The sequence below is a fragment of the Halichoerus grypus genome, chromosome 5 (assembly GCF_964656455.1).
Source record: "Halichoerus grypus chromosome 5, mHalGry1.hap1.1, whole genome shotgun sequence".
Lineage (NCBI taxonomy): Eukaryota > Metazoa > Chordata > Mammalia > Carnivora > Phocidae > Halichoerus > Halichoerus grypus.
The window spans coordinates 32,993,920-33,010,284 of record NC_135716.1 but is presented as its reverse complement, the minus strand read 5'-3'; the positions used below and the strand labels follow the sequence as shown (position 1 = coordinate 33,010,284).

At 40.4% G+C, this 16,365-nt stretch overlaps 1 protein-coding gene across 48 annotated transcripts in view; it reads left to right on the top strand.

Moving 5' to 3' along the window:
- The window catches only part of RIMS2 (regulating synaptic membrane exocytosis 2), a 583,728-nt gene extending 569,064 nt beyond the window's left edge, over positions 1-14,664 (top strand). For all 48 annotated transcript variants that reach the window (XM_078072141.1, XM_078072147.1, XM_078072143.1 and 45 more), the window contains 5 exons: positions 5,407-5,548; positions 9,192-9,304; positions 9,630-9,731; positions 11,196-11,335; positions 11,760-14,664. In XM_078072141.1, the coding sequence (XP_077928267.1) occupies positions 5,407-5,548; positions 9,192-9,304; positions 9,630-9,731; positions 11,196-11,335; positions 11,760-11,978 (716 nt within the window). In that variant the 3' untranslated portion in view covers positions 11,979-14,664. The remainder of the gene's footprint in view (positions 1-5,406; positions 5,549-9,191; positions 9,305-9,629; positions 9,732-11,195; positions 11,336-11,759) is intronic.
- Positions 14,665-16,365: the final 1,701 nt, after the last annotated feature.

Genomic DNA, 16,365 nt, shown 5'->3' with positions numbered 1-16,365 from the left:
TGTTTGGCAATTCAAGAACTTGATTTTTACCTGCAGGCGCCTTCTCCAAATACACTATGGTTTAAAATACCTAACACCAGAGTGGTTTTAAGGGCTCTACAACAACATAATCTGGGCCTTGGTTCTATAGATTGCTACCTCAGTATTTTTAAACATCTGTGTATACTCACACAGGCACATATATTTTACATGTTTATGTATATGTATGTAGTATATATATTTATACCTTTTTAAAAATATAAATTTTTAAATCATGGCTATTAAGTCCTTAAGAAAAATTTCAGTTGGGCTACTCCTATGGTCCCAATAGGTTATTTTTATGGATCTTGCCATTTAAAAGAACATGTATCTAAAAAATTCTCTATTGCTGCTTAACAATTTTCACAAATTTAGCAGTGTAAAACACTCATTAGTTCGTAGTTCTGTAAGCCACATGTCTGGGATGGTATGGCATGGCTGGGTTTTCTGCTGAGGGTATCATAGGGCTGAAACCAGTTGCTGGCTGGGCTGAGTTCTTGTCTGGAGGCTCTGGGGGAAAACTGCTTCCAGGGACATTCAAGTTATTGGCAGATTCCAGTTCTTTGCAGTTGTAGGCCTGAGGCCCCTGTATTCTTGCTGCCTCTCAGCCAGGCATCTCTCTCAGAAGCTAGAAGCTGCTTGCAGGTCCTTTCCATGTGGTCCCCTCCATCTTCAACCAGCAAAGTTACACTGAATCTCTCATGGGTTTCAGATCTCCCTCAGTGACTCTTCTAGAATTAGCCAGAGAAAGCACTCTGCTTTTAAAAGGCTCATGTGGGTATGTCAGGCCTACTCAGATAATCTCCCTATCTGTAAGTCAACTGATTAGTAACCTTTTTTTGTTGTTGTTAAAGATTTTATTTATTTATTTGACAGAGAGAGAGCACAAGTAGGCAGAGTGGCAGGCAGAGGGAGAGGGAGAAGCAGGCTCTCCGCCGAGCAGGGAGCCGGATGTGGGGCTTGATCCCAGGACCCCAGGATCATGACCTGAGCTGAAGGCAACCGCTTAACCAACTGAGCCACCCAGGCGCCCCAACTGATTAGTCACCTTAATTACATCTACCAAATTCCTTTTGCCTGGTAAATACATAATCATGGGGCCATCTTAGAATTCTGCCTGCTACACTTACCTTATGTAGACACCCACATCCACTGTTCTCCAGGTTCAGTGTTTAGGTTGGGTGACATGACAAAGCATTTGGAGCATTAAATGTGAATCACCATGGTCGATTATATTTAGATGAAATTACTTTTTTTTTTTTTTAAGATTTTTTATTTATTCATCTGAGACACAGAGATACAGAGAGAGAGAGAGAGGAGAGAGAGCCTGAGCAGGGAGAGAGGCAGAGGGAGGAGAAGCAGGCTCCTCGCTGAGCCAGGAGCCCGACGTGGGGCTCGATCCCATGACCCTGGGATCATGACCTGAGCCGAAGGCAGACGCTTAACCATCTGAGCCACCCAGGCGCCCTAGATGAAATTACTTTTATTGTGAATGTCATGCAAAGGATTTGTAGTACTGAAAAATACATTTACTTTCCAAATAAGTGTATGTGGTGCATTAGAAAGAAGTACATTAAAAGCCATAAAGACCTATTATAAACATGCAGCATGTTGCTTACAATTCTCGATCCCATCAGATGACGATGAGTAGCTTTATCTCCTCTGTGTCTGCCACTAATCATGATCTTGTTCATACAGTAATGACACAGACTCGTAGACTTTATAGCTAAAAGACAGCAGAGAGCATCTGTCACCACCACCCCTAACCCCCCCACTCCCTGCTTTTTTCATACATGAGGAGCCAGAGACTCAGGATAGGACTCAGAGAGGGCCACAGAGTCAGCTGGTCAGTGGTAGAGATTGGCCTGGAATATATGTTTGCTGATTCCCTACCTGGTAATAACAGTAATGACAGTACCATTAATTAAAGATTTTCTATGTACAAGGCACTATCCTAAGCACCTTAAATATATTATTTTTCTTATCCTCACAAAAATCCTATGAGGTAGGCATTACTGTCTTTGCCATTTCACAGTTTGAGAAAACTGAGTCACAGAGGGGCTAAGTAACTGGTTCAGTGTCACCCAGCTTGCTTATGGTTAAGTGGGGATTCAAAGAGAAACAGTCTGACACCAGGGCCGGAGCCCTCCCCTGTGCTCTGCTCTTTCCCCGGCCCGCCGCTGCTCATGGGGCCTTCATGTGCAGTTACAGAGCTCACCGCACGGGCTACCCGTTGGCTGTATTCTGACACCAAGTCAGCGAATAGCGGAGAATCTGGAGTCGGGGAACTGTGTATGAACTTCAGTTGTGTCACTAACTGTGTAAGCTGCCAGGGCCCGTGGACTCTGTGTCTGTAAAATGGGGATTGTTGGAGTTCTGAAGAGAATGCGGGTAGAAAGCGGTCTGTAAACGCAAGGATGACACGTCCCTTGTATTGTTATTCTTTGACAAATGGTAGCTGGTTCTCATCACCCTGTAATAACAGGTTTTCACATCGCTCTTGCTGCGGCGGAGTCAGATGTGAAATGAGAAGGTTCTATGTCCCGACAACTTAGGAATCTCGTTTCCTTTGAAAGTCCTGTATCTCCTGTTTATATCCTCATTCCACATTTTCCAGCTCCCCGCAGGGGTACGGCTCACTTGGAGGTGATTTTCCACACGGGCATTCTTCATGGGAAGAGAACAGTACAGCCGCATAGACAGGCCAGGACCTAGCCCTTGGCCGGGCTCCTGCACGACAGCCTGGCACCTTCCATGATTCCGGTGCGCACCTGCACAGAACTGTATGACTTTTGGATGTGGCCATTTGGAGATCACCATCAAATAATCATGAATATTAAATTTCTGTGTACCAGTGGTCTCTTCTTCATCCCCATTCTTTTTCTAAAAACATTTTCTCTTTTTGGGGTGTATGTGTATTTTCTGCTCTACTATTTGAAAGTAAGTTGCAGACAACGTAACACTTCAGGTCTAAGTACTTCAGCATGTATCTCTAATGATAAGGAAATTTTTTATAGTACATGTCATTATCTACTTAGGAAAATTAACAATGTTCTTATCCTAATATCCAGCCCATGTTCAAATTTTCCTTATTTGTCCTAAAATTGCTTTTAGAGTGTTTTGCTTTTAGAGTTTCTTGTTTTGTTTTGTTTTTTTCCCAAAAAGAAAGCCAACTCATAGCATTTAATGGTTACATCTCTGTGATATTTTAAAGTCTGAACCAATTCCCCTACCTTGTTAGTTTATTTGTTTGTTTTCATGATATTAACTTTTTAAAGAGACTAAGCCAATTCTCTTGAACAAAACCCCATGTTCTGGGTTTGTCTGATTTTTTTTTTTTTATTGTGTCATTTATCTTTTACTCTGTCCTCTGTGTTGTAGAAAACTAGAAGTTGGTTCCAAAGACCCAATTAGAAACAGTTTGTATATTTCTGTCTGGACTAACTTGATAGGTGGCACTGTTTATTTTCTATCAGGAGGTACGTATGGTGTCCCCACTATTAGTGCTTCTAAGTTTGATCACTTGATTAAGATGGTGATTAGCTGTCTAGAAGGATCTCCAAGATACAGTGCTGAATAAAACAAAATAAAAAAAAATAAAACACACACACACACACACACACACACACACACACACACACACACACACACAAAGATGGTGATGGTTGGTTGGTCTCCCAGAGTTAAAGTCCATGTTTACCTTTAACAAGTAGAACTAAATTGTGGAATGATTTTTTTTTTTTTTTTTTTGGGCTCATGTGACTATCCTTTCATCTAATGCTGTTAACATCTATGATGTGCCTTATCTGAATCATTTATTCCACTGAAGGTTGCAAATAAGTCATTTTAAATTTTTATCATTCCTTTTACACTTATTAAATGTATTAAACATATATTAAATATAACTAATATTTCTCTGTAAAGAAGGGCCTTCCCTCATCCATAAGGGATAATTTAGATTCTCTTATAGTTCATATCAGTACAACATGTTTCCTATCAATTTTCTAAAATATCAGCCTTAGATTATGGAACTGAGCTGTCGATCAGTCATAACTTATATTTGATAGAAACTTTTTAGAGCATTTTGATGTACATTGAGATTGGAAGTAGAGAATAGATGAAATTTAAAGCAGTGTTTCAAAATGGTGAGCAAATATTATACAAGGTGTGGCAGGAGGAATTTCAAGAAGTCAAGGTCAATATCAGCAAATGTTTATTGATCTAAAATGAAATTATTAATACCAGGCATTAAAAGAGCTTACCGTATCCCAAAAAGCTAATGGTATGCATGGCCGACGTAGATACATATTTAGGGCTGACAAGAAGTAAATTAAGACAAATAGTTTGGACTGTCACCTGTTGCTCCAGCTTTTGCGGTCTCCACTCCACATTCCGACACGCAAGGCCCTTTGTGTTCTGGGCCCAGGTTCTTGTCTGACACTCCCCCACCATTACTCTTCATCTGGTTATTTGCATCATCCCTCAACTGCACATGGTTTTTCCTGCCTTCATGTCTTTGTCCAGGCCCTTCCCTTGGCCCAAAACACTTCCTTCTTGCCTCTTAGGTCCCATTGGGCCCATTTCTCAAGCCCAGCTACAATCCCACTCCCCTCCCTCTGTCAAGCTCCTTCCTCCCTGACCTCTCCAAATCACTTGCATTTCTTACACTCTGTCACATCTGTGGTCTCTGACTCAGTTTCCTGTTTGGTCTTCTCATTGGCTTCTGTAAGTAAATCTCATATTCAAGCTATTGAATATGACTACCCATGATCCCAAATTAGAAAGCTCTTTTCACATGGCATTGCTGGGTTTTTGCATTCCCTTTGAGAGTCTCTCTGAAAGTTACCAACAGATGTGAAACTATATCAGACAGGTTATCTCCCTTGTATGGCTTTCTTTGCCTTCTAATATCGATCACCTTACAGAATCAGGTTTTTGTGTGAGAGTTAAGGCTAGAATTGAGGTTTACTCATCACCCATTCTTTGGAAATAAAGTCAGGGCCTAATCATTTAAATATGATCAAAAGAAAGGAAAAAGAAAAAGATGGGCATAAATTAACATTGTATTTAAATATTACAACGAAACAAAGCTTATTTTGTTTTCCTTAGGTTGAACCTTTTTATTCCTTTTGTAACCAACTTGAACACTGCTTTAAATGGAAATAAAACAATGGTATTTTGTGCTTCTTGAAGATTTTTAAAAAATATTTTCATCCCACTCAACAAGACATTGTTTGAAATACCTTTTCTCTGTGTCTCCTTAATAAGAGCACTCTGTCTTTATGCAGTTCTTTCCATCTGAGGACCTTCACCACGTTGGCTGAGTACTTTTCATTACCAGATGGTGATGATAAAAGCTCTCATGCCTCTTGTTTTCTGTCTGTGCAGAAGCAGGAGGTAAAAAGCTACGGAGCACTGTCCAGAGAAGCACGGAAACGGGCCTGGCTGTGGAAATGAGGAACTGGATGACTCGCCAGGCGAGCCGAGAATCTACTGACGGCAGCATGAACAGCTACAGCTCAGAAGGAAAGTGAGTGAGGCCAGCCATGATGTGTCTCTTCTGTGCCTTGCCGGGACCATCTCCTCTCTCTTTGTGCTTTCCCGGAAGCTAACTCACACTCTTGAGGGCGCCATTTTCATTTCCACTGGCTGATTTGCTGTGAAGAGAACTTTTGCTCGCCTACCACCGAGAAATGTGGCATATCTGGCTTTTTATATCAAGGGAAATAGGTTTGGGGATAAAGTGTTTTGCTTTAATAGCAAGACGCTAAAATGTGACCGTCACAATACATGCACATAAAAGTTTGCCCTGGCTTGAAATAACATATAGAAACACAGAAAGAATAAGCACTCATGCCACACCACGTGAACAATGCTAATTTCCATAATCTTTGCTCTTAAGAGTTACTACCAAAAATTGTAGAATACTTGACTCATACTTCGTTCCATGAAGTAACAGGCAGTTCAGATAGATGGAATGCCACAAACTAAGTTGGTGAGCCTTTCCTTCATGTAGTTAGCATGTAGGTTTTTCTTGAATCAGCTGTAGCTAGGATATTTTTAAAGCATTTGTCAAGATTGTGTAGCCCTGTCACCAACAAACTGACAATAATCAGCAACCACAGATCCATAGATGGGTGCATAAAGGAGGTTAATAGAGGAAAGTGGGGTTTACTGACCTCACTCTGTCATCAGCATGGAAGCATCAGATGTTTGGACAACATACATGTTGCAAGACATGAGGCAGAGTATTGATTATGATTATGATTTGTCTAGCATGAGTATATAAATACAGAAGATGTACATGGTTTCCATACATTTATCAATAAGGTTATATGGAATACTAATTAAAATACTTGGATTAACTGTATATTTGGGGATTTAGGTTGGGGGAAGAAACGGATTTGATGTTAATCAAGGAAGTCTTAAAAGAGATGGAAGCAATTGAAAAATGAATGTGCACTGAGCTTTCAGCATTGCAAAGTGCTATGTTAGATACTGTTAGGGATACAAAAATGTCCCAACTGTGCCCCCGGCACCCCAGATGTTTGTATTTTATGGGAAAAATGGGTTGAATACTCGTAAATTCATTCAACAAGTATTTCCACACCTTCCAGTGTTCTAGGCACTGTGCTGAGTTGGGGATATAAGTCGTACAAAGGGACCAAAATCAGTTAGTGGTTAAGACCATGGGCTTTAAAATCACATAGACTTAAGTTCTCATCTGTTTTTCAGTACTGTAGAAACTTGGGCAAATTATTTAACTTTTCTCGGTGTCATTTTAATTAACTGATTTTGCTTGACAAGTATTTATTAAGTGCTTACAGTATTCCAGGCATGGTTCTAGGGGCTGGAGATATATCAGTGAACAAAATAGAAACAAAAAACCAAAAAACCCTACCCTCACCAAACTTACAGTCTAATAGATAAGATGGACAATAAATAAGAAAAGTTGATAATATGTATATATAAGGAAAATTCATAAAATAGTAGATTAGGTCCCATAAGTGCTAAAGAGAAAAAGAAAGAAAGGGAGAGAGATGAGAGAGGGTAAGTGTGGGTTTCATGTAGGGTAGACAGGGAAAAAGATGTATTTGGGTAAAGATTTTAAGAATGTGGACATTCGAGGGAAGAACATTCCAGGCTGAAGCTGTGCTGAGACCTGGAGGCAGCAGTTTGCCTGGCATCAGCACTGGGGAGGGCAGCACTGTGAGAGAAGGGCAAGAGTAGGAATTAAGATGGGGGGCAGGGGTGGACAGCTCGTATCATCTTTATAATAGCATTGTGAGGACTTTGCTTTTCCTCTGAGAGGGGCGAGAAACCAATGGAGGGTTTGAGCAGAGTCCTGATATTACCTGACTTGAATTTTAACAGGACATTCTGATTGCTGTGGGGGTGGAAAGTAAATTTGGCCACCGCGGGATCATTCAGAGGGCTGTTCAGTAATACCGCAGATAGAAGATAAAGGCTCGGACCACGGTGGTAGCATTAGCCAGGTCAGATTCTGGATGCATTTGACAGTAGAGCTGATAAGATTTCTTGATACATCTGATATGAGTAATGAGAGAAAGGGGGTGTATTCATTTGCTAGGGCTGCCCTAACAAAATACTGAAGATTGGGTAGCTTAAACAACAGAAATTTATTTTCTCATAGTTCTGGAAGCTAGAAGTCCAAGATCAAGGTGTTATCAGGTTTGGTTTCTCCTGAGGCCTCTCTCCTTGGCTTGCAGATGGCCTCCTCCTCAGTGTGTGCTCACATGGTATTTCTTCTGTGCATGCATACCCCTGATGTCTCTTGTTCTTCTTATAAGGATCCTGGTCACATTAGATTAGGGTCCCACCCTCTGACCTCATTTGACCATAATTACCTCTTTGAAGGCCCTATCTCCATGTACAGTCATACTGGGGGTTAAGGCTTCAACATATGCATTGGTGGGGGGACAGGGTTCAGTCTGTAACAAAGAGGAAAGGCCACCCCAAGGCTGGACAATTGAAAGAATGAAGTTGCCATTTAAGATGAGAATCCCCTGAGAGGAACAGACTTTGGCTTTTTATTTGTTTCGAGGTTGGGAGTCAGTTTGGGACAAAATGGGTATCAGTTGCCTATTAGACATCCAAGCAGACATGTAGACAAAGCAGATCGAATACAGGTCTGTGGTCCAAGCTGGAGATGGCAAACTAGGCCAAATCAACAAAGATGTCATTTAAAACTGTGAAACTGCATGAGATTACCAAGGAGTTTGGGGCATGCAGAAAAAATAAGAAGTCAAAGGATCCAAATACCCAATACCCAATATTTAGTGGTAGAACCAGTGACGGAGACTGAGGTAGAGTGTCCAAAGAGGAGAAAATCAGGGAACCAGAGGGTCTGGGAAGCAAAGTGGACAAAGTGTTTCAAGGAAGAGGGAGGGCTCAATTGTGTCAGCTGATGCTAATGTGTTAAATCAGACAAGTGCTGAGTATGAGCAGTTGCGTTTCCCATGTGGCCCTCGGGTAACCTTGGTCAGAGAAATTTGGGTAGAATGGAGAAAAATCAAGCAAGCAAGGGAGCAAGGAAAAACTGAATAGAGTTTCAAGGGAGAACAAGAAAAAAGAAATTGAAGACAGCCTGTAGAGTAAACTCTCTCAAGGAGCATTGAGTAGAGAAATGGGGTGGGAGCTGGAGAAGGAAGTGGCGTTAGGAAAGGGATTTTTTTTTTTAAGTGGATTTTTTTAAGGTAGAAGTTGTTTTTTTTTTTTTAAGGTGGAAGAATAACAGTATGTTTGTGTACTGATGGAAATGATCTAGAAGAGTTTCTTCATCTATAAAACAAGGATAATAGAATCTATCTCCTAGTGCCGCTAAGAGGATTAAATCCAATGATGCCCGTTGTGAAGTGCTCAGTAGGTACCAAGTGCTACTGATAGAAATCACAGCCCATGCCCTCCAGACGAGGAGGAGAAAGACACAGACACAGCAGCCTGCAATACTGTGTGACAGGTGCTTCTGGTGACATACATGGGCTGCTAGAGAGTAAGAAAGGATGAGCCATAGGAGGTGGAGCGGGGTGCTGGGATCCAGTTAATATAAGTGGCAAAATCATGGTAGTACCGGATAGGGGCAAGAGGGAAACCCGAGCTGCCTGAAAGTAAATAGGTTGAGCGTTTAATCCCATGTGTTATTTTGCTTTTAGTCTGATTTTCCCTGGTGTCCGCCTGGCCTCTGATAGCCAGTTCAGCGATTTCCTGGATGGCCTTGGCCCTGCCCAGCTCGTGGGGCGCCAGACTCTGGCTACACCTGCAATGGGTAAGAATTTCTGTCATGTGATTTCACTGTTTCTCCTTGAGATTATCGAAAATTACATTCTCTAGTTTCATGGGATCTTTAACAGTATCGTCAGCAGGAATAAGTATTTTTATTTTACCAATAAAAAAATTTTAACTGATTTTTCCAGGTTAATTGATATGCTTTTTAAAGTAAGAGATCATTGATAAAATTTTAAATATATTTGAATTTAGGAAAATATATGGGAAATGATGAAATGATATAAAACCAGGGTCTTTGGCACAAGCCTGTTTCTTACTGTGTTTGTACACTAAGGCCTGTCTCTTTCTTCCTCACACATCGTTAGGTGACATTCAGGTAGGAATGATGGACAAAAAGGGACAGTTGGAGGTGGAAATCATTCGGGCTCGTGGCCTTGTTGTAAAACCAGGTTCCAAGACACTGCCAGGTAAGAACAGAAGAGATTCTTCTATTTTCTGCAATGCCTATTTTTCAATTCAGAGATTTTGTTTTTGATTAAATGCCAAAAACTTTGTTTTTAGATAGTTAAGGACACTAATGCGTGAGTCTGTAATCTGTAGTAGTTTGTGTGGTTATCCTAAGTGAGCATGCAGTGAGGGTGGTCTGGTAGGGATAATTTAAGTTATATAATTTAAGTTAACCTTATTAAGTACGTGTGTAGTAGGAACCATTGCAAAATAAACAGGTACGTAAGAATTTCTTTTTCTTATTGGCTGATATTTTGTGTTCTTGTTTACTTTATCTGGAGCTTCAAAATTCTCCTTGGGAATTCTTAAAGCTCTGCATTAGAATAAAAATAGATACAGGTTTCCAAAGCAGCATAAGCCTTTGTATACAGGACATTCTAATTAGACTAACTTTTACTTCCTGCAGTGTACAAAGAAAGAGAAGCACCATTAGCAATTTGTATTGCGATGTCACGCATTTCATACTGAAATGTCACAATCTAAGGTGCCTGGAGCCATAGAAAATGACACAGGGTCCAGATACCGTATGCAGAGACGTACAGAACGTGAGATCGGATACGTGGAACAGTTAGTGAGGATTCTGAAATTTGGGGTCTCACCTTGGCACCTCCACTGACTGAAGTGTAATTTTGAATTTCGTAACTTCCCTGTCCTTGCAGAAATTCTAAATGATAATGTGTACAACCTTGCAGGGTGATTAAGTCAATTGTGTTTACAAAGGTCTTGGAGCTAGTTACCCCACCGTGCTATAAAGAATACCATAATTTGTACATGCATGAAAATGCTTTCATGAAGAGTCAGATACATTTCAAGCCATGCAATTCATCATTAGTTGCCTCTTCCCAGCTTATGTGAACATATTACATCAAACCCCACCCTTGCCTTGTACCCATGCCGCCATCAATAAATAAACCCTTTTGAGTAATAAATAAATGATTGTTATTTATAAAAATGTATACTATATTATTTATATTACATAATCATATTACATAAGTACTTATATATTATAGAAATTATATTGTTCATATTCTAATTTATTTATGAAAAGATATTGTCGCAAGCATGTTTACTTAGATTTAAGTACTGACAAATGAAAGACTGAGTAAGACCTCTCTCGAATATTATTAGGGACTGGAAGTATTTCACCTTATTTAATGCTGTGTTTAAATCTATATAACCATTTGATGGCGAAGTAGTAATCAACTCAGAGTAGCCTCTGAATTAATATTGCCAAAATTACCTCAATGGCTGAAAGGTACCTATTATTTATCTAATGATTTTGACATCATGTGGAAAGATGAATGACTTTTGATTGCTAGCTTTTTTGGCCTAAAACTAAGCTGTTGCAGATGTCACCCGTGAGTTGGGTATTCCACAACCATGGCTCGTCACTTAACCCTCCCCTCTGTGTGTTCTTTCCCAAGCACCATATGTAAAGGTGTATCTGTTGGATAATGGAGTCTGCGTAGCCAAAAAGAAAACGAAAGTGGCAAGAAAAACACTGGAACCCCTTTACCAACAGCTATTATCTTTCGAAGAAAGTCCCCAAGGGAAGGTTTTACAGGTATTTACCGAATGGTTTCTCCCTTACATAAGAAAGTATTTTCGTGGCCTCAGACCTTGGACCCACAGGTTTTACCGCATTCTCTTCCGTTGCTCACAGCTGAAATTCTTGGGAAACGTCAAAGCAGTGGCCGATGCTATCAAGCCGCGGACACTGTTGTTTCCTTTCCAGTGAACTAGAGACTTGCCAAGCCCCATCACACACAGACTCCAGTCTCCGGCGACTGCTTAGGATCTTAACACTCCAGTACACTTTTCCTCATGTGCCTTTGGATTCTAGTAGTTAAAGACCACTATCCCAGCAATTAAAACACAACTATTTAACTTGATGTTTGATGATAGCACATTAACCGAATGTATTTTAGTTTGCCAGTTTCCATGTACATAACTATACTGACCTCCCTCTCCTTTTATTGTGCCAACAGATCATTGTCTGGGGAGATTATGGCCGCATGGATCACAAATCCTTTATGGGAGTGGCCCAGATACTTTTAGACGAACTGGAGCTGTCCAATATGGTGATTGGATGGTTCAAACTTTTCCCCCCTTCCTCCCTAGTAGATCCAACCTTGGCCCCTCTGACAAGAAGAGCTTCCCAATCCTCTCTGGAAAGTTCCACCGGACCTTCTTACTCTCGTTCATAGCAGCTGTAAAACTGTTGTCATAGCAACCAGCGTTACAAAAAAAAAAAAAAATCCACAGGTCGCAAACCCTGGTAACACTGCATGCTTAATGTTGTGTCTTCTGAGCCTGTTTCTAGGGATACAAAGCGATCCTGTGTTCTCAGAGGAAGTTGCACACATTGTGCCCTAATGATGGCCCTCAGGTGAAAGAGCAGAGTTATGAAGAACTATCAGGTTTGGAGTTCAATAACACTCGAGTTTTGGTCCAATCTGAAGCCATGGATTAATCTCAAAGAATCAGTCAGTTTCATGCAACAAAAGCCCTTTTCAATGGCACCTTTCTATTTTTATCGTTCCTTTTTCTTCATTTCTCTGACCCCAAAGCCCTGTTATGCCACAGAAAGGAGCTATACAGTCATTAAGCCATGTTACGAGTCAAGGAGTGAAGTCGTCCTAGGAAGCATCAGGTGAAAAGCAGGAGACCAAAGAAGTGGTCCGGGACAGACGTCAGCCCTCCTCTGCACAGTGACCAGGAGCAGCCTGTCCAGCGTGAGCAGTGGCAGACTTCAGAGCTCCAGCAGGCACACCATTCACTAAGGCCACGATGTGTTGGACTCTGAAAAACAAAATTCTGTGGCTACACTGTACTGAATGAAATTAAAGAAACTTTTTTTTGCATGGACACAGATTAGCTGAATACTTAAATTATTTTCTTGGGGCTGCAACTTGCAAAAAAAAAAAAGAATAAAAATCAGCCATTTTCAACAATTTATATTATTTTTAAAAATAAATTTCACTATTGCATGGTTTTAAAAGGGGGAGAGAATGCAACAGGGTGGTACAAAGACACACCATGTTTATTCTTTAATCATAGTCTGTGTTTTGGCAGACATTACAAATGAGAATACTTTCTAGAAGATACTTAAAATTCTCTTTATGTGACAAATAAGCATACTATATTCAATTTATTTCCCTGTTAAATATACAAATCTTATGAAGTTCAATATGTGCAAATTGTTCACATCTTTCTTCCTCTTCTCTGTCTCACTTTTCCTGTTTCGTCTTTTAATCTTTTATTTTCTTTCTCCCTACCAGAGTGAACATTATACTAAAAGATTACAAGTTTTTGACCTGATACTCCTTATACCCCATGTTGATTCAGAGCTGTAGATGCTTCTGAATTTATGAATTTCTCAAGGGGGAAAAAAAAACTAAGCTTTCTCTATTTCAAGCATGTTGAAAAGGATTTTGCAACATGACTTGGGAGTACATTAAAGTAAGTCAGCACGTATTTGATAAAGAAGATATTTGAACTTTTGCAATTTATTGTTCAGTGCATGGTACTTTTCTTTTCACCTTCAAAGTTCAGTTTACAGGAAAACCCTAAAATCATGTGGCCATTGTAATGTCTAATAAATTTGTTTTTAGCACCAGCATTATTCATACAGGGGTTAAAGTATTATTTCTAGAAGCTCTTAGATTTTGTTTTTTAATTAATTAAAGCAATTTCGTTAGGCAATTTCCATTTACTATGTGAATAGAAAAACACTGCTAAAAATTTGGAGCCTGAAACACAGGGCTGTTTATTAATTCATTTTTCTGTAGTAAAATACAATTTTTCACAAATTATATTTCTAAAGAAATATAGTAAACATAAATATGCAACAAATAATTTTAAAGCTCCAATTTTTAGGTGACTCAAAGAAAGTCAGTCTGCCTATTAATAGTTCTTTGATGCCATCACCCAAAAGTCTACACCCCAAATCCCCAAAGGTCAAACCCCTGCCTTTGGTTTTATAGATAGTTATACCATTGGGTGGTGCTGCAAGGTCAAGTTTCTCTTAAGTTCCCCTGTTAAGAGGAAAAGTCACTGGTTAATGTAATAAAGCCACCCATACTTTCTGTTTCTTTATGTACACTTTGATAACACATTCTTACAGGTTGATTTTAATGCAGCAACTTTTGAAATCCACATACATACCATTTAAGGCCATGCACAAAAATTGCTTTCTTCTTTCTTCTTCTTTTTTTTTTTTCCTTTTTAAATTCCATGCTGACCATTAAAAACTATCATGCTTGATATGGTGCAAAAGTTAAAATGAGTATCACTAAAAATGCCTTCTCTTTATGTGGTGCAATATGAAATACACTGAGACTGTGTCTTGACCTTCTGAGATCTACGATGGGCCCAGGTAAAGTTGTCCAAAGAACGAATAAAACTTCATGGAAATAATTTAGACACTTGTGTACCAGCAACAGCTGATTTAATAGACCTATAGTGTCTATACTCTCCCTTAGAATAAATGTTTACCATTTTCCTGATACTAAGATGCAGTCACATACTCTTTTGTGCATATTCCTATATAAATTATTTCTAATTTTAATAAGAAGGACATGACTGTATGGAATATTTGTACATACTTGTCATTATGCAGTATTTATTTTAAAAGTTGGTGTATTTTTTTTTTTTTTTAATTTTCACATGTCTGCACCTCGACTTGTGGTTTAGTCGTGTAAATAGCACTATTCCAGTGACCATTGCTGCCCTGGACCATTGCTGTACATAGTATGTTTTAAAAGTAAAGGGAATTCCGGTTGGTAAAAAAAAAAAGGGCAGATTAGTCCTGTGATGAACACCAACTAATGTAAATCAAATTCATTCTGGTGATGGTATTTAACACTTTAAATAAAACATTTTCTTTACAGACGTTGTATGCACGGCTTTCTCTGACTTCTCTTCTCCCCATCCCCAAGCCTCCTGCAGCTTTCCCTGAGCTCACGCATCGTTTCAAAACAATGAAATAATCATCTTTTCTTACTTCTCTGTGACAGAAGCAGCCTGCTGGTCTTAGCAAATAGGCCTCAGTAGAGAGTGTTTTCAAAGTGCCAAAGGATCTCTGCTCACATCATTAAAAGTTGCTGCTTTTCAAAAAGGTGGTGATTCTGCGCGGGGTGGGGGCAGATTGGTGTTCTGGATTGAGGTGCTTTCTGTTAAGTGACTCAGCAGCTCACATAGTCTCTGAGCGAACTGAGTGAGATTTCTGAGTCAGTGTCACCTCCATGGATAGCAGAGTCCCAGAGAACCCCACGCAGACTCTGCCATTTCCTGGGTGAAGTGGGTTTTATGCTGCCATGTCAGTTCAGCTTTGTTGGGGTGTGGAGGGTGCCTTTGCAGCTGGGGAGACACCTGTGCTAACGTGATGGGAAACAACCTGTCCAAAGACCGGCTTCCCTCCTGGGGCTCTGGGTGGGAGGGTTTCTCCATCTCTTGCTAGGGCAGTTCCTCAAACTGGAAAAAAAAAAACCCCAGCAAAGTTCTGATGGAAGTCCTCCCTGGCTCTAAATTTGAAAGGGAGCTTAGTTATTACAAATCCAAACCTAGTCTTCTCTCCATTCTTGGAAACCGCCATTTCTTCCATTTCCAAGGACTCCATTTTGGCTTCGTCCTCCATGCCTATCCCAGATTACTTTTCATTATTCAATATACACCTCCTACTCCAATGAACTGTTTCTTTGCTGTTCACACACTCCTATTATAACCATGCCCTTGCCTTTCTTATATGCCTTCTCCCGAAAAGCCCTTCTACTTCCTCAGAAATGATCCACGCTGGTCCCTCCCTGCAACTCCCTGCTCAGGATGGAGCTCTTGAGCAGTTCCTGGAACTGAACCTGAACAACAGGACTGCTGTTGAGGCCAACACCTTCACTTTCCCAGGAACTCCTGATTGAGGCGCCACACGCAGCAGTAAAGGACATGGGGGTCACTCTTGTAGGGGCTGACAGAGGAATGGTCGAAAAGTCACCAAAGCTGCCTGCCCGTACTGACTTACTCCCAAAAGTGTAAGTGACTGACTTCTACATCACAAACCAGTTTGGGTTGTTTTTCTTTTAAATTATATGCTACTGACTGGTTCCTGACTCTGCCAGTTACTTACTATTCCCCTTTGACAATGTCATTTATTTTTGTTTTGTTTTGTTTTTAAAGATTTTTATTTATTTATTTGACAGAGAGAGAGCACAAGTAGGCAGAGCGGCAGGCAGAGGGAGAGGGAGAAGCAGGCTCTCCGCTGAGCAGGAAGCCCGATGTGGGGCTCGATCCCAGGACCCTGGGATCATGACCTGAGCTGAAGGTAGCCGCTTAACCGACTGAGCCACCCAGATGCCCGGACAATGTCATTTATATCCTCTGAGTCTCAGTAGCCACCGCTGCAAGATGGGAAAAGTAAAGCTACCCAGTACATTGGGTTTTCATAGGGATTAAATAAAATACTGGGTATAGAACGCACAGCACCACGAGTGGTATAAAGTCAGTGCTAACTATTACGAGCATAAATAATTGATTGGAAGGTCTTAAAAACCATTTCGTTCTTTGCTAGTCTGTCTCATCGAAGGTACAAGTCCTCCTAAG